This window comes from Bactrocera latifrons, unplaced genomic scaffold, assembly GCF_001853355.1.
Source record: "Bactrocera latifrons isolate USDA-ARS-PBARC rearing strain unplaced genomic scaffold, ASM185335v1 scaffold_154, whole genome shotgun sequence".
Classification (NCBI taxonomy): Eukaryota; Metazoa; Arthropoda; class Insecta; order Diptera; family Tephritidae; genus Bactrocera; species Bactrocera latifrons.
The window spans coordinates 751,131-768,206 of record NW_017535008.1 but is presented as its reverse complement, the minus strand read 5'-3'; the positions used below and the strand labels follow the sequence as shown (position 1 = coordinate 768,206).

At 39.1% G+C, this 17,076-nt stretch overlaps 6 protein-coding genes across 7 annotated transcripts in view; 4 read left to right on the top strand and 2 right to left on the bottom strand.

Moving 5' to 3' along the window:
• Positions 1-447: 447 nt before the first annotated feature.
• On the bottom strand, positions 448-9,014 carry LOC108966047 (protein suppressor of white apricot). The gene is made up of 7 exons (XM_018928770.1): positions 8,375-9,014; positions 6,776-6,948; positions 5,504-5,706; positions 4,473-5,439; positions 3,961-4,410; positions 3,762-3,890; positions 448-1,851 (listed from the first exon to the last, which is right to left on the bottom strand). Exons 1-7 carry the CDS (start codon positions 8,665-8,667, stop codon positions 767-769), a joined length of 3,300 nt encoding a protein of 1,099 aa, XP_018784315.1. The 5' UTR covers positions 8,668-9,014; the 3' UTR covers positions 448-766.
• LOC108966049 (zinc finger protein 11-like) lies at positions 9,007-10,925 on the top strand (the record flags this gene model as incomplete). The annotated part of the gene is given in 2 exon segments (XM_018928772.1): positions 9,007-9,518; positions 9,577-10,925. Coding segments are annotated over 2 exon segments (1,476 nt in total). The 3' UTR covers positions 10,686-10,925.
• A 19-nt stretch (positions 10,926-10,944) lies between these two features.
• On the top strand, positions 10,945-11,679 carry LOC108966054 (ribonuclease P protein subunit rpr2). Its single transcript, XM_018928776.1, has 2 exons — positions 10,945-11,206; positions 11,260-11,679. Exons 1-2 carry the CDS (start codon positions 11,043-11,045, stop codon positions 11,585-11,587), a joined length of 492 nt encoding a protein of 163 aa, XP_018784321.1. The 5' UTR covers positions 10,945-11,042; the 3' UTR covers positions 11,588-11,679.
• Positions 11,680-11,799: 120 nt separating this feature from the next.
• Positions 11,800-13,449, top strand: LOC108966050 (gamma-butyrobetaine dioxygenase). The gene is made up of 4 exons (XM_018928773.1): positions 11,800-12,472; positions 12,533-12,659; positions 12,717-13,025; positions 13,085-13,449. The coding sequence occupies exons 1-4, from the start codon at positions 11,989-11,991 to the stop codon at positions 13,404-13,406; spliced, it is 1,242 nt and encodes a 413-aa protein (XP_018784318.1). The 5' UTR covers positions 11,800-11,988; the 3' UTR covers positions 13,407-13,449.
• A 202-nt stretch (positions 13,450-13,651) lies between these two features.
• LOC108966048 (peroxisomal targeting signal 1 receptor) lies at positions 13,652-15,798 on the top strand. The gene has a single exon (XM_018928771.1). The coding sequence runs from the start codon at positions 13,930-13,932 to the stop codon at positions 15,676-15,678; it is 1,749 nt and encodes a 582-aa protein (XP_018784316.1). The 5' UTR covers positions 13,652-13,929; the 3' UTR covers positions 15,679-15,798.
• A 342-nt stretch (positions 15,799-16,140) lies between these two features.
• LOC108966055 (cytochrome b5) overlaps positions 16,141-17,076 on the bottom strand; it is a 3,724-nt gene continuing 2,788 nt past the window's right edge. The window contains exon 4 of one of the 2 annotated variants that reach the window (XM_018928778.1): positions 16,141-16,480. In XM_018928778.1, the coding sequence (XP_018784323.1) occupies positions 16,399-16,480 (82 nt within the window). In that variant the 3' untranslated portion in view covers positions 16,141-16,398. Of the gene's footprint in view, positions 16,481-16,509; positions 16,817-17,076 lie in introns of those variants that run through there. The other variant, XM_018928780.1, reaches the window with a different exon arrangement.

Below are 17,076 nucleotides of genomic sequence, written 5' to 3'. Positions count from 1 at the left end.
CAATTTAAAAAAGTTACAAAAAAGTAAATTAATAATTACTAAACAATTTTTTAAAAAATTATAAATGTACAAGTATTAATGTCATTACTGTATTGGCAACATTTTTTATATTTTTTTACCTTTCTAATTGTTTTAGATATTTTATTTCCAATTTTGGAAACTGTTAATTTTTAAAAAATTATGTATAATTTTGTTACTAAATATTCGCAAATGTTTAAACATTTATTCCTTAGAATAATAAATTTTGTAAATGCAGTTATGCATAATATTCTTCAATTTCACCACAAATTCTTAAGCCAGCATCACGTTTCCAGTATCGTGAATAAAATATTATCGCAAAAACAAATAAAAAATTTTATTTAAATATTTCTGCAACGAAACGCCGATAAAAATGTCTTCCTCTTAGCCTTGATAAATTCTTGAGAAGCAGCGATAAGAACACACAAGTGAATTTATATAATACGCTTTATTTCCATTTACAAATTGTAGCGTTAACAAACAATTACACTAACAACGATATGCAACACGTGTCACATTTGACTTACATAGCTAATACGAAAGAGAAATTCAAAATAAAATGCATTTGTGATAGGCTTGAGTCGCATGCCGCGCCGCGTCGCGTAAGGCAACGCAGCGCGCACCCCGTGTTCGCTGCCTTATCGCTCAATGGCGCGACAAAATCCCCCATAACGCGGCTGTTATCACTGCTGATGTCGCTCGCTAGTCTACTTTTACGTGGCGTCGGTGTACGGCCATTGGCGGTGCGTTAGCGTTCGTGCTTCGTCTTCTTCCTGTCTTTGCGCGTGGGTGTGTCGTAACGGCGTTGTGTGGGTGTTTTGGAGCGGTCACGTTCACGTTCGCGCTGCTTGCCATCGCGTTGTGCGCGGCGCTCGCGGTGTTCACGTTCGCGCTCACGCTCACGCTCCCTCTCACGATCGTGTTCCTTACGCACCTCCACCGAAGCGCTGCGTTGACTACGGCTTTGTCTTTTGCTAGGATGGCGTTCACGCTCATAAGCATTGTCGCGCTCGTGCACGCGTTTGCTCTTATGCTGGCGTTCATATCGGCGGTCGCGCTCCATATAGTCTTTGTACTCTTCAGCCAAGTTTCTGCTGTCACGGCTGTGCGCGCGTTTCTTCGATTTCTTTTTGCGACTGGCAGATTTTCGTGATTTGGATGATTTTCGACTTTTGGATTTTTTCGCCGTCTTCGAGCTGGACTGGTGTCTGCGATGCGACCGTGAGCGCTCAGTGGTAGCATCAGCGTCCGCGCTGTCATCACTCAAATAAGTGGTCACTGAAGCGGATGCAGTTGACGTAGATGACGTACTGGACTCCGTTGAGCTGTCGCTGTCATCTTCATCGCCCTCCGTCGATGGACTATACGTGCGACTGCGGCGCCGCTGCTTCCTGGTACGCTTTGTGCTGCTTGCTGGCAGCTCGTCCGGTGAGCTATCACGTGCGCGTGAGCGTAGTTGCCGTTTACGTTCGGGGCGTTGCTTCGGTAACGTGGGTCGTGAGATGGGCTTGATTTCACCCACCAGCTGTACATCGTCATCATCGGAGACGGTCACTGTGGCAGCAGGTTTACGTTTGCTGGGTTCTTTAGCAGTTTTGGCTGGATTGCTGGGCGTAGGTGTGGTCGTAGCGCCGGCGATATGTGTTGTGGGTATCTCAATCAAACGCAATTTAGCCTCCTCATCCGATTTTCCATCGTCCTCGGGTCCGTACGAAGTTATCGGTATGGAATGTACAGATTCCTCAGAGTCAGTGGCATTTTCTTCGGCATTCGCGTTGGCATTGTCCACTTCGCTTGGTGAACTCTTGGCAGAATCGGCAGTAGAGGGCGCGCCTATGTTGGGCGATTGAGAATTATTGAAATAGGATGAGCGTGAAGGGAATTTCAAAATCTAACTAATAACGATGCTTCAATGACTTAATTCTTAACTACATATTTATAATCACTAAAGGTAGAAGTGAAGCCAAGAATTAAAAAAAAGCGGCGTAATTGGCCTGATTCGAGCAGTTTAGCCAAACAACGTTTTTTTGAAGATTATTTTTACTACGTTTCTTTTGTCTAAATATCTCTATGATTCTTACAAACGAAGACTCCTAATAAATATATTTTAGGCCAGTGGTTTCAAAATAGACATACAAATATTCTAGTTTTACGATTTTTTGCCCCCAAGGAGGCTTTAACGAGCCGATGCCATACGTGAACACACATCTGACGAGTGAACACCGTTTAACGTAAAAATACTATCTTTAGCCGCCGGTGGCTGGGGCTGTGTAATGTGCCACAGGCAGGCAGGAGGAAATGGCTCGCTTCTGATAACAGCAAAATATATTTTCGAAATATGCCAATTATACTAATATAATGCTCATAAATTATTCACCAAAAACGGTTTATGTGTTTGGCGATTGATGGGAAAGTTACAAGAGATTTTGATGTTTTTATTAGGTTGTCAAAAAAGTCTTGCGGTATTTTTGCTAATTGGCGCTGAGAGCGCGTAGTTCTAGTTTTGAGCTACCTTTTTGGAAAGCTCATTTGACGCGCTAACACGTGTTTGAGTGCTTGTCGTTTCTTTTAAGTCGTTCGCGAGTTATAGCGTCGCAAACATTCGAGCAAAATAAAGAGAAAATACGGCATATTTTACAGTACTACTACGATAAAGGCAAAAATGCATCTCAAGCCGCTAATAAAATTTGTGCAGTTTATGGACCTGATACAGTTACCATTTCCCCCGCACAACGATGGTTTCATCGTTTTCGTTCTGGTGTAGATTTGATCGAAGATGCGCCACGCTCCGCAAGGCTGTCGTCGAAAATTGCGATAAAATCGCTGAATTGGTCGAAAGAGACCGGCATAGTAGCAGCCGGTGCATCGGTCAAGAGCTGGGCATGAGTCATCAAAAAAAATTTTATGAACAATTGAAAATTCAATAAAAATACCGCAAGACTTTTTCGACAACCTAACATTTTTTAGAACTTTCGAGATTTATTGGCTTCTTCAGACCTCCATTGCTTTTTCCTTTTGTTTTTTTTTTGTTGTATTTTTCCCCAGAAGTAGTGTCGCTGCACAAAACCGCTATTTTGCAGATGTTAAAAGTATGAAGAAGTTGCAGTGAGAGACCGAGAGATTATAGGATACGACTACAGTTACAAATAACTGGATCAAACTGGCAGACCCTGTTGGATGGAAGGGCGCAGGAAATTTGCTATTTCGGCTTTTTCGACCTGATCGGACCAAACCAAGGTAATGGTTAGTTATGCAGGGACATATATATAGTATGTTGAAGTCGATTTTGGATAAGTAAGAGTTTTGCCTGTTACAATATCCAGAACGAAATACCACAAGAATCACTGCAACGATCTTGTTGTTGCTGTTGTTGTAAGGATTATCTAAGTCATCGTCGACATCATCTAACGTAAGACTCAAGAAATGTGCTCTGTCTAGGGGGTCGGACCAAGGGAAAAGAGTGAAGATGGATAGGGTTGGAGGGGCATGCAAAGAGGTGGCCAGCGTCATGCGAACACTCATTACACGCAGGACATATGTTGGGGTCTATTCTGGATAAGTAGGAGTTAAACCTGTACAATATCCTGAACGAAGCTACGCAAGAGCCACTCTCGTTTCTCGCGTCAACTCGAGCTCTTCTTCTGCAACGGTTAGCGGTTTGACTCCCAGCGAGAGATTCAGGGAAGATGTTAATAACTCAACTGTAAATGGTGTTCAGTGCTTGCTTAGTAGCCATGTCTTACCTTTAATTTGATTTAGAAAAGCCATCGCCTTGCGTTTTCGCTCCAACTGCAATTGCTTCTCCTTGGATAAGGGACCACCCAGTTTCTCACGCGCAATTTTCGCCAATTTATCCTTCACCTTCTCCTCGGCTGTGAGCAGATAAAAAAGGGATAGAAAATAATTAATAAGTTTTGCAATTTTCACTATATTATTGCCCACCTTTTTTCAACTCTTTTTGACGATGTTGTTGCTGTTGCTCAAATAAGGCATTGCGCTCCATTTCCGCTTTGGAGTTTTTCAATTGCACTTTCGTCGAATTACTGCTGGCAATGCCACTGCTGTAATCGGCGTCATAGCGGCTGCCGCTGGACTGATGCTGATGCTGACCGGACGGCGCGCGCATGCTTAGCAGCGCTGGACCCGTTAGCACAGTGTTTTGTGTGCTCCGGTTTCCGACGCTTGCGGCGATCTGCGCATTTCTGGCCATCAGCTGGCTTTCGACCAACTGTATGGCTTTTTGCACATGCTCAGGCACCGTACGGGCTTGCGCTGAATTAGCCGGCTTGGCAGCGCTCTCCTCATCATCATCGCTGGGCTCGCGCGGTAAGGCTGGCTGTAGTATGGCAGCTGCGGACTCTTCCTTTGGTTTGATCGAAAAGCAAACGGGCGCTAATTGAATTAAGTTATTTTTGGTTAAATATTTGGTGAAAAAAGTGCACGTTAAAGCTTACATATTGATTTTTCGGCCGTCTGCAGTCCCTTTTTGCTCATCAGCGCTGCCGCCACCGCTGCAGCCTTGCGCTGCTTCTGCTCCTTCGATGCTGCATCTTGATCGCCGGTCACTTTGTACAAGTAATAAGGATAAAACTCGTTATCGTAGAGCAGGAATGTGAAACGGTCCACGCTTTTAGCGCGCAGCGTCTCCTCAAATTGGCGGCCATTTTTCACCACATAGGTGGCGGTTTTATCTATGATATTTTTCAGTGTTTCCGTTGGTACTGGTATAGTGAGCACTGGTTCGGGTTTTGGCTCGGGCGTCGCTTTTGGCTGCTCCTCCTCCGCTTCCGACTCCGTATCAGAGGCGTAGTCTTGCGCCAACGCTAAAGCGCTGGTATTCTTCAATATCTCCACTTCTGTTTTCACATTGCCGCCATTCGATTGCGAATTCGAGTTCGAATTGGTGACATCATCGGGCTCTGCCGACACGTACGTGCTGCCATTATATTGCAACAACACGGGCGTGAAATTTCCGGCAGTCGGTGTGGTGGGCGTGGGTGAATTCGAGGTGGGCATATTCGCCAACTCACCATCGAGTACAGCGGGCAGCGGCACGCCTTTAATTTTGCTTATCAACTGCGTATATGCACAGTTAGCCGACGGCTTATACTTAATGGTGGGCACTGCAATGACTGGCTTGGCAGGCATGCTAGCGATAACGCTTGCACTGGCGTTACTGCTGCTGGTTGTCAACGGTTCCAGCGGCTCCTTTGCTGCTGCAGTCTCTGTGGGATAAGTGCCATTCTTTATAGCATTCAAAAGATATTTGTAGTATGGATTGAGCACGCCATTTATGGCAAGAAAGTCGAATTGTACGTTGTTCGACTGTTTGGCCTTCAAGAGTATCTCCATTTGCATACCTTGCGAGGCTATAAACCGCGCAGTCTTCTCAATGATTGCATGCTGCTTCATTGTGTCGGGCTATGGAAGCGTGAATGTTAATTAATTCGTTTGGAAAATGCGCACACAACAGTATGGGACTCACCAATTGTATGCTAGCCGGCACTTCGAAGTTCTTGGGCAGACTGAAAGCCTGCTCAGCCTCGTCGCCGCACGGCGAATTGCTGTGCTCCTCGCGATTGGGTCCGTGTGGCACAACACCTGCGCCGCCATCGTTACCATACTGAAAGTCCACTTGCGCATAGCTACCGCCCTCGACATCCTGTTTGAGGCGTTTCAAATCCTCCTCTACAAGTTTTCAGGCGAACATTTTTTTTTTTTTTTTGTTTGGGAGGGGTGCGTGGGTGGTGTTGTGGTTGTGCGCAAGTAACGTTTTCGTCGATGGTCAACCAAATAAAAACAAAAATGGCAGAGAAAGAGAAACCAAAATGAGTCTTCATTGGCAGTGACTAGAAGGCAGCTACGCCTACACAAATTTGCAAAATCGCAATTTGAGTGCACAAAATTATGCACTGTGGCATAAATGATTTGCTTGAATTTTTCTTTATTTTCTTTTCTTTTTTTTTTTTGTTTATTAGAGGTTTTGCGTGATTTCTTTTTTTGTTTTTTTTTTTTGTTTGTAGAAAAGATGCTTTTCGTTTTGCAATTGCATTCTCAAAATAAAAGAAAACACGTTACACAAGCATATTTTCCGTACTTTGTTTTGTTATAAAGTAAAAAATAAAACAATTTTAAACAAATTGTAACAGCCATTACATTTTAGAGAAGTTTAGAATGAGTGATGTACATATGTATTGTTGACGGCAATGCGCCTAACGGCATGCGACGCTGCTGCTGCGGCTCACATCTGCAATGGAACATTAGTGTGTGGTGAAAAAATTCATATATTTACCTGCAACATGCGCTTGCGCTCTTTTGCACACACCCCGCTTTGGACACCGACGCTGGATGCTGGTTGCAGACTGACAAGGCATGTGACTTCCATATTTTCCGCAAACGGCGTACACGTTTCTTTTTTACAAACTACTTACGTGTTAAATATTTGCACTTTTCGTTTTTTCATTTCGCTTTTCGCATTTACACTATTTCTTAAGCTTAATTAGCTAACAACTAATTATTCATATCAATGTACAATTGCTTATTGGTCGTTCAGCTTGAATTATTGCATTGTTCTTGTCATATAATATATGTATATAGTACGTAATGACCGTTTTAAATCTTTACACATATTTACAATAAAAATTTTTAAAAATAAATCTGTTGTTGTGGTAAAAACATAACTCTTTGCTTAGTAGTTTAGCAGCTTGACGAGCCTTACGACCGGTCCGCCATGCCTAGTAACAGCACTGTTGCTTACCTTGTTGCAGTATATGATCCTCTTCGTTGTTGTATAAGTATAAATAACGCTCTTCCTCGCACAATTGCTCGGCACGTTGCTCATCGGCGCTTAGGTAATCGAGTCGATTGCCGTAGCCGCCCGGCGGCGGTTCATGTTGCGCCAATTCGGACAAAGCACCACGTACGTCATATCTGTGCGTCGGCAGTGATTTTGCGAATTGGACGTGGCACATATATGCATATACATATGATTTTTATGTGGAGAGTTGGTATATGTGGTTGTATGTTTTTGTGCGCGCAAGGAAGTAGCGTTCGACGGATGAAAAAGAAAGATAAATGTAAATTAAAAACAAAAGCCAAAATAAAAGTTTTAAACTAAAAGATGGTTTGCAGGTTAGGAAATAAAAATATAAATTATCTTTAAAATATGCAAAAAAATATTTAAAGAAAATGTTATAGTTGTATGTTTACAATGCAGTAAGCAGTATAACTAAAATATTTTCTTTTGCTATGTTAATGCAGATTTTTTACAAATATAATAAATTTTCAAATTGGTACAAATGTTGTATACATACCGTTCCTGTTGCTAAAAAATGATATTTGCGATTAAGTGATTATTAGAAAATAAATTCGTTTACAATGCTACATGATGATGCGAAATTGTGATGACATAACGCCTCCCAAGTGGGTACACATGGTACAAGCCAAGTTGGCGTGTTTAATTAGCAACACAAATCAATTACAATATTTGTTACTGTTAAATTAATTCAGGCGCTTTCTGTGTCTGCCGAGTGGCAACCATTTAGATTCACATGTATGGTTGTAATTTAGAAAAAATATAATATATGCAAAGTCTGCGGTATTCGTTAACATTTCTCCATACGTATAGTATCAATAATAAATACAATTTAAATTCACATAATTAAGGACTGCGCTCAACATTGTAATTTTAGAAATTTGTTAAATATGAGAACTATTATAGACATTTGCGCGTAGAATTGTTAGCGAATTTTGCAAAAATCGCTAGTAATTTCAAATATACAGAATATATAATAAAAAAAATTGTTTTATCTCAAACAATATTTCTGCCACTTCAATTAATATTTCATAACTAATAAAAAAAATTACGAAAAACGCGTACAATTACGATTTCTATAACAAATTTTTAATTTTTACGGGATTTTTGAAGCTACACTTTCGAAACACTTTTCAGGCGTAAACAATGTACGAGCGCACTGATAAAAAATCGTTAGCTACTAAAATCACCAAATATACAAACATAAAAAAATACAAATGTACATAGTTTAACTTGTATAATAAACTCACAAAACGCTTGACGACATGCTAAAATAAAAAAGGGTTTGTTAAGATTTTTTAATTCAAAGCAATAACATTATACAGTTCGCGCCGTCTTCTGGCTGTTGTGCTTTAGGACGCGCGTATATGTGATGTAGTTCTCTTGTAGGTTATATTACTATGTAATACATACGGTACTAATGCACGAAAAATCATAATCGTAGATATTACAGTTTATAGTAAAAATAAATATATAAATATATGTATTAAATAGTTACAAAAAAGTTACAATAACCTATTTTAAGTAGCAACAATTATTAACCTGTCGATCTTAAGCGTTGTGTCACCCATCCATGGTATCATATGCTTGCCCTGATCGATTTCGCGCGCTTTATCATCGTCACGAAACAATTTACAGGCATATCCAAAAACCAACAAGTCCACTTGACGTGCCTCGCCAGCGTTGAGGCCACCGCTGTTTGATGTTGATGCATAACTATTGTAGGTGCCATTGTTTGAGGAGCTATTGCTATTGCCACCTTTGCGTAGTATGCCACCAACGCTACCACCAGCATACTCTCGCACGGGCGGGCGTGTTATATTGAAGTATGACATTTTATCCACATAAAAACTTGCTGCAATCGCAACACAAACGTTATTTAGATATTTTGACGATGTTTTACACTATTTTATTGTTAAATTTGCAATATTTTTAATTTTTTCACAAGTTTTCCACATCCGCATAAGAATTATCCACTGTCAGATGTATAAAGATTAACTATTACAGAGTCGTATAGGAAATGTCACAATTTTCAACGAACAATTGTCAAATTTTCTATTTGTTCGCAAGCGAAAGCTACGCACGAATGAATGTTCATTCACGCGTTTTTGGTAAGAGTTGCAATTGTGAACACAATTGCTGCAACAAACTTTTCATTTGACGTTCGCCGTTGTAAACAAAAATTATTCCACCCTTTTTGTAAACAAATGCGAAGCATATGATAATAATGAAAAAGTGTTTATTGCTTCATAAATAGTAGCACATACAAATATTTCGTTTGGCACTAAAAGTTGTGTAGTAGCTGAATTATTTGGAAAAATGGATCCAATTGAAAATGAGGATCCTTTTTCTATTGCGCAAAGTAAAAAGATAGACCCGGTCGACAACGAGGATCCATTTTCCACGGCACACATGCCCACAGATTCTTTTGAAGTAACCATAGAAGATATCAATCGCTTAGATGAAGATGATTCACTTGACGAAATCGATGGAGTTGAAGATGACTTGACCATATTGGAAATCGCCATGGCGAAAGCCATTGAAAATGTAAATCCTGCTATCTTCATGCATCTAATATGTCCTCGCTGTGGCGAAACATTCCATTCATCTGCCCATTGGCAGCAACACTTACATAATGTGCACTATTTTAACAATTTAAAAATGTTACCCGGCACTGTAAATGAAGGTGGTATAATTTTTTATATTAAGATTTTTTTTTATACATTTTTTATATTTTATTTTAGACGAGAAAACTTATCGCTGCCGAAAGTGTCCAACCGAGTTTAATTATCTTGAGTACCGTAAAATTCTACATCACAGCCTTACTCATATGTCTTTTAATGCTTTCTACAAATGCAGCTTATGTGAGCATTTGGAATATACCAACATGGAAATGATTAAACATATCAAAAGACATATGGAAGTACATATGCTGAAAGCAAAAATTAATGGCAAACTAGTAAGAAACAAACGATTTTCATTAAGTGAAGGCATTGATTATGAAAAATTTCTGGTTTATATGTGTCCGCAATGCCAGATAAATTTTAGAAAACACGAAACTTGGTTACAACATATTAACGACAAGCATGCGCTCTTTGCCGAAGAAAAACTCAAATTTAAAGCTATAGAAATGGACGAGTTGGTCGAAAAGAGCACGCATCTTATCACCACTTGCGAAACATGTGGCATCATGTTAACGGCCGACAACTTGGAACAGTGTCAGCGCAAGCATTATCTAACGCACCTACGAAATAGATCCTTTCGTTGTGCAATATGCAATTTGCACTTCAACTACAACAATGAGATTAAGATGCATATGTTATTAATGCACTGTAAAAATGCAACCACTTACGACGAAGCCATATTGCCCGGCAATTTGCGTCCCAGAAACGCAAAATTTGACATGAATATTAAGTTCCTTCCCGATAAAACGGCAAAATACCTACAACACATAGAATTTAGTTGTCCAATTTGTGGCGTTAAGTTTGAACATCCCGATAATTGGTGTTCACACATTAATGAGAATCATGATTTCTTCAAAGCACCTTATATGGCATTGATTATAACCAATTTTGGTGCGGCACCTAACGTAACCAGGGCCTGCAAGAAGAGGCGCCTACAACCATATTGTGTTATTTGTGATCGGGTGTTAGATGGCTGCAAAAGCTATATACATTTATGGGTTGAACAATTACGACATGCTCCGTTTAGACCATACAAGTGCAGCATTTGCATGGAACAATTTTATTCGATACGCACATTGATGAAACATTTTCGAATGTTGCATACCAATTTAGATGGCAGTGTTAGCACAACGTCAAAACAGCGTAGAATTCACACTATGGAAACATAATTACTTCTTCATCGTCGGGTAATGGAACGCTCCATCGTCATCGATCCTATTACAAATAACGTTTTTAAGCCCGAATTAAATGGATTAATTTGTTTTATATTTGGTAATACAGGTGAATGCGAATACCTTGGAATGTAGCAATAGATGTTTTGTTTACTTTCAATAAGAGATCTCGTAAAGAAATATATGACAGTTGAAAAATATTCTTTCATTCACAATAAACGAATAACATTGTTGTAATTATTTGAATAAGAAGAACTAAATAAAAAAATTCACCGAAACAACAGAATTTACTATTTAATTGATAACCAGTCTTAACCACAATTTTTTTTATATATACATATATATAGATAAATTATGTTGAGCAAAAAACAACAGCCTGCATTTCAAGGGAAGGAATGTTTCAGTCGTATGAATTTTCTCTTTCAAGCGTCCATGCTTATGGCTGGCAAGAACAACGCGTTATCTGCCTACTACGGCGAACTATGCCGAAGTATTGCAAAAAAAGCTGTGCTTAAAATGTAAGTAAATATCACAACACAAGAATCATAGTTACAATTCATTACATTTGCAGTGATCCAAACATAAAGCGGCAGTTGTGTAAACGTTGTTCTCTGGCACTAAAACCAGGCATAACCGCTGACTTGCACGCTGAGACGCGACGGAAGAGACGAAAGTCTTTGAAAAATAGTGATAATGTGGATGAAAACACAAGCATGATCTTGACATGCCATCAATGCGGTTTTAGACGTCAGTTTATAGTCAATCCAAATTACAATTTTTGGCTGGACAATGAGGAATCTGTGGTGGAGTCTATTACTCTAGGTAACAAAGAACCCGGAAGTAAACAAAAACATTCACCAGTTAGCGATAAGGAAACAAAAGAAACAGCTACAAAATAGAAATAAACATTCCACTTTGTAATTTTGCATTTAGGTGAGTTAAATTAAGTGTAAAATATACAACTTAATAGCCATAAAAGTTGTTTGCAGTATGCGTTTTAGATAACAAAATATCTACAGCTTGTGTGCTATAATCATTTATAAAATATAATAAAAGTAATACATGATTGTAAGAAGGAAGAACAATTTTAAAAATTCCAGATTATTGCATATGCATGATATATTCAGACGACATTTTTGCTTGCTAGAACTCCACGTCAGCCCTTGTACTTGATCTGTTTTCATACGTCTAATCAACAAATGCTGACTTATCAAAATGGCACTTCTTATCGATAAGGGCACAAACGCGCCCAACAAATTGTCCTCTTAATCATTCGCGAATTATCAGGCAATTAATTAAGATGTTCGCTAGGCAATTTAAAATTCATTTATTGCGCACTTTGCCGATCTCGCGCTGCTCTTCGACATATAAGCGCCTACTTAGCGCATCTTTAGCGGAGGGAAATGTAGTTGTCGTGCGGCAAGCGAATGGCGGCGAACCGTTACAATTTCCCAGCGTTTGGCTACGTGATAACTGTCAATGCAGTGTATGTTTTCATGATAACACAAAGAGCCGACAAGCCAATTGGAAGCGTGTTAATGTCGAGTCACGGATTCGAAGTATAAATGGCAGCCATGAAGATAATGCGTTAACAATAGATTGGCAGGATGATCACAAGTCCACTTTTACATTAGCTTGGCTACAAGATAGAGATTTTGCGCCAACGAATCGCAAGCGCTACATTGAAGAAGTATATAAGCCAACGTATCAGTTGTGGGCAAAATCAGAATTCAAAAACGTTTTACGCACTTTCGAGTTTACAGATGTAATGACACAAGACAAAGGTTAGTAAGATTGCAGTAAAAAACGCATACTATGTTGTATGTACATGTATAAATTTACAGTACTTTTGGAATGGCTGGAGTCCTTGGCAATACAAGGGTTTTCTATAGTCAGGAATTCACCACCAAATGTTACTGTTGTTAGGCAATTGGCTGATCGTATTGGCTACATAAAACGCACTACTTATGGGTAAGTAAATATAATATCAGAAAATAATTATAATGGTTTCTATATTGATATCGACAGTGAAGAATTCGAGGTAAAGTCCAAAGACGATGCACGTAACTACGCCTATATGATGACGCCACTGCCCCTACATACGGATATGCCATATTACGAATATAAAGCTGGCATAAATATATTACACTGCTTGGTGCAGTCGCAATCGCAGGGTGGTAGTAATCTGATGGCAGACGGGTTTTATATCGCTGAAAAACTGCGAAAAGAATTCCCGAAATTATTTGAAATATTAGTAAAGACACCAGTTGACTGGTATGACATTGGGAAAGATGGCGATATGTCGTTCCATAATATATGGCGTGCACCCACGATTTGGTAAATATATTCTTATTTTACGTTTCAAACTACCTTGAGTAACTGCCTGCTTCTGCTAGTCTGGACGTGGACGGGCGTTATCATCGCATCAATGAAAACAGCACTAAACGAGATAGTCATTTCACCGTGCCTCTGGAGCAGGTAGCACCTTGGTACGAAGCTTATGATAAATTCGTAGAATTGGCATATGCTGAAGCTGTCGATTTCAAAACTGCGCCTGGTGACGTTTTTGTATTTAACAACTTGCGTATGCTGCATGGACGTACAGCATATGAAGACTCGCCCGCTAACAAAAGGCATTTAATCGGTGCATATGTTGACTGGGATATAATTTATTCAAAAATACGTATTATTAGGTCCAAAAATGCTATTAGCTGTTAAAATAAATGATAACATGTTAATGCATGAACGTTTATGTTCTAAATTAATTTTTTTATCTTAATTTTTTTTGCATTTGTTAATTTTTATATTATTTAATTATTTTATTAATTAATTCTTTTATTAGTTAATTTTTTCTTAATTCTCTTTTTTCATTTTTTTTTAGTATTTATTTTTTTATAAATTAATTTTATTTTTTATTTTTTTTTTTATTAATTTTTTTTTTCTTAAATTATCTGCTTTTATTGAATTATTTTTCCATTAATATCATTTATTCAATCATGAGAATAATATGTTATCGATAACCACTCGCACATGGCAACCCTGATTTGTTATATCAAATACAGCTGTTCGTTGTTGACACAACTCTCACAATTATTTATACAGCTGTGGTGAACATTAGACTTTGCTTATCACTAACCCACAGTGTCCTGTAAGGTTTTATAGAATCAATCGATATTGGTTTGGAAGATCTGCCGCAGTGTTTGAGATTTATTTCTGAGCATTCCATTATTAATACGTCGACATGTCTTTACGTCAACTTGTTGATGGGGATTGTGGTGGCGTTAATCCACTCATGCAACTTGGGGGACAATTCACACGAGACGCCGCACGCAAAGATGAAGGCTTTACGAATGCTCAGTTTGAACGTAACTTAAGATCGGATGAGCATCTAGTTAACGAGTTCCTAGGACAGGTGACGGCTCCGCCACAATCTTTCCAAATGGATGCCCTACTACAAGAGATGCGTGAAATAGAACAAACAAACGCCATGGCAGTCCAACAAGCAACTCGTGGTATGGATAATATAAGCGGTGTTAGCAAAGAGTGGGCAAATGAATTTGGCATGCAACCGTCAATGACAGCAACTACACAAATGGTCCATATGCAGCCGCAGAAGCAACAGTTGGTGCATGTGCGTGAGTTTTTCGATGATGAAGGACCCGGCGTATCAAGTTCCTTTCTTGGACATACACCAGCATCGCCATTTATGCCACTACAAACAATCCCAACACCATACCTAGCCATATGCCCACCCTACGTACCAAGTACGGAGAGGTTTTTTGAAGAAGCAAAGTCACTTACTAAAGAAGATACAGAAAAATTATTACCCCAGACGTCTACTAAGGAGTATGTTGCAGATTGGATCAACGATTATGTAGCCAGTGCAAAACAACGTCAACAAGCAACTGGCAGCTATAATGAGAGTTTCTGGCAACGTCTTCAGGATGAATGGCAAAAGTTATCTGAAGAGTCTGAGCATCCTTGGTTATCTGAATATGGCGAAAATTACGATCCATATAAAGAGTATGGCTTTGCTGAAGAAAATCCATTGGCGGATGTGGAAAATGCATTGGAAAAAGGAAAAGAATACATGCGAAATGGCGACATACCTAGTGCAGTTCTTTGTTTTGAAGTGGCTGCTAAAAAGGAGCCAGAAAACGCCGATGCCTGGGAGTTGTTAGGCATGGCACAGGCAGAGAATGAAAATGACCCACAAAGTATAGCTGCCTTAAAGCGTTCTTTGGCGCTACGTCCAGATAACAATCGTGTGCTAATGGCACTTGCAGTTTGCTACACCAACGAAAGTCTACAGAGTCATGCTCTTCGCATGCTAATCAACTGGATGGAAGTAAATCCGAAATACAAACATCTACTGCAACAGCATCCAGATTTGCAAACTGATAGTGATGCCATGGCTTCCTCGTTAATCAATGGTAGCAAACTGCAAGCAGTGCAAAATCTCTTTCTCGATGCTGTACGTTTGAATCCACAAGAAGTCGACGCTGACGTGCAGGAAGCTTTAGGTGTGCTCTACAACCTATCCTCCGAGTACGACAAAGCAGTCGACTGCTTTCGTGCCGCACTACATGTTAATCCCCAGAATGCAAAAGTATGGAATCGTCTGGGTGCTAGTTTAGCCAACGGCTCACGTTCTGTAGAAGCAGTGGAAGCCTATCAGCATGCATTGCAGTTAGAACCGGGCTTCATACGTGTACGTTATAATGTTGGCGTGTGTTGCATGAACTTGAAAGCATACAAACAAGCCGTTGAACATCTGCTAACGGCTTTAAATATGCAAGCAAATACGACGGCTGCGCGCGATTTACCTGACGGCGCAGGCGCTATTGGCGGTGGTCAAACGCAAATGTCCGACTCCATTTGGAGTACATTAAAAATGATTATCTCCTTAATGGGCCGTAGTGATTTGCATGGCGCTGTAAATGCACGTGATCTCAAAGTGTTGAATGAAACCTTCATGGACGCAGTCTAATTACGCCCAGTGCTATTTCTTAACTGTAAAACTTACTATTAAGTTTGAAAATTTAAATATTGATGGTGTTGGCTTGGTTTTGCAAACTTAATCATATACAATGCAACTTTTTAATAAACATTAATCAAATAAGCTAAAATAAACGTTTTTTTTTTCAAGATTAAGCGACATACCTTACGCTACTGCTGTTGTGTATTTATGTACAGTTGGACTCAAATTCTCAGATAATATACTTGACGTACTTTGAGCAACATACAATTATTTTGTAGTTTATATAATTCTATAAATTTATTTTGTTAAACTATTTCAAAAGTTACGTTTTTTCACACTTTAGAAATATGGACTTATCCCTAACCTTTATTTTCACCACTGACTGACGCCAAAATATTTGATTTTTATTTGACACTTGACCTTCCTGTTCGATTTTTTGGCGGAAACTACTTGTCAAAGGGAAATTCGTACTTTACTTTACGTTGTTTATGCTCATATTTCGCACACTTCTTATAACACATACATATGTACATTTAATTTAACTGTACTTTTTATAAAACGTTATAACTTAAATATGCAGTTTGATTTACAGTTCACTTGTATTATCCTAAATTTTGGGAATGATGAGTACACTGAGGCATCTTGTATAGCAGTTCCGTTTAGATTTTGATTATATTTCTGGCGTGGGTCGCAACCATATCGTACCATTATAACGATATCTCAATAATTTCATTTGATAGCTAAAAGTTTCCTGATGATTATAACGAAGAGTAGTCCAGTAGTGAACGCGCCAACTGCACAGCATATATGTCTATTTTGAGTTGGAGGGGAAACAATTTTATAGGTTAGGTCTATTTTCATAAAGTAATATTCTGCACAACACGAATTAAGCGTTATTTTTTTAGCAAGATTTGTATAAATTAACAATCACATAGTTAGATATTTGAGCCTTTGAAACATATGTTTAAAAATATATAAATTTTAACATTGCATTGGGTTTTAAGCGAGTACACAACACTGTTTGCCTGGTGGAGCAACATCTTTATCAGCAATGATAGTGTTAGCGGCTTCTGGTTTTACTATATTAGCCGATGATTGTGTTGTTGTTGGTGGTAATTGTGGTGGCAATGTTGGCGTTGGTGTAGTGCTATGTTAGAATTTTTTTAGAGAAGTGGAAAACAGCATTTAAGCAAAGCAAAAGTAAAAAACAATACTAGTTATTTTAAAGACAGAAGGCTGATTTATGATACGGACGAAGGCACAAAGAGCTACTATATCTCGAGCGGTGTACCCCAAGGATCAGTGTTAGGCCCACTATTATGGAACCTTATGTACGACGGGGTGCTAAGAAGACAGCAACCAACAGACGTGAAACTAGTAGCTTATGCGGATGATCTCATGGTGGTA

Bases quoted from the DNA above. Each gene is read 5' to 3' on its own strand.
- LOC108966047 (XM_018928770.1), bottom strand. From the start codon at position 8,667: ATGTCATACTTCAATATAACACGCCCGCCCGTGCGAGAGTATGCTGGT. The intron at 5,707-6,775 runs GTAAGCAACAGT...GAAAACTTGTAG, and splicing joins GGATCATATACTGCAACAAG to AGGAGGATTTGAAACGCCTC. The intron at 1,852-3,761 runs GTAAGACATGGC...CGCCCAACATAG, and splicing joins TTTTCTAAATCAAATTAAAG to GCGCGCCCTCTACTGCCGAT.
- LOC108966054 (XM_018928776.1), top strand. From the start codon at position 11,043: ATGTTGAGCAAAAAACAACAGCCTGCATTTCAAGGGAAGGAATGTTTC. The intron at 11,207-11,259 runs GTAAGTAAATAT...TTACATTTGCAG, and splicing joins AAAAAAGCTGTGCTTAAAAT to TGATCCAAACATAAAGCGGC.
- LOC108966050 (XM_018928773.1), top strand. From the start codon at position 11,989: ATGTTCGCTAGGCAATTTAAAATTCATTTATTGCGCACTTTGCCGATC. The intron at 12,473-12,532 runs GTTAGTAAGATT...ATAAATTTACAG, and splicing joins TGTAATGACACAAGACAAAG to TACTTTTGGAATGGCTGGAG. The intron at 12,660-12,716 runs GTAAGTAAATAT...TGATATCGACAG, and splicing joins ATAAAACGCACTACTTATGG to TGAAGAATTCGAGGTAAAGT.
- LOC108966048 (XM_018928771.1), top strand. From the start codon at position 13,930: ATGTCTTTACGTCAACTTGTTGATGGGGATTGTGGTGGCGTTAATCCA.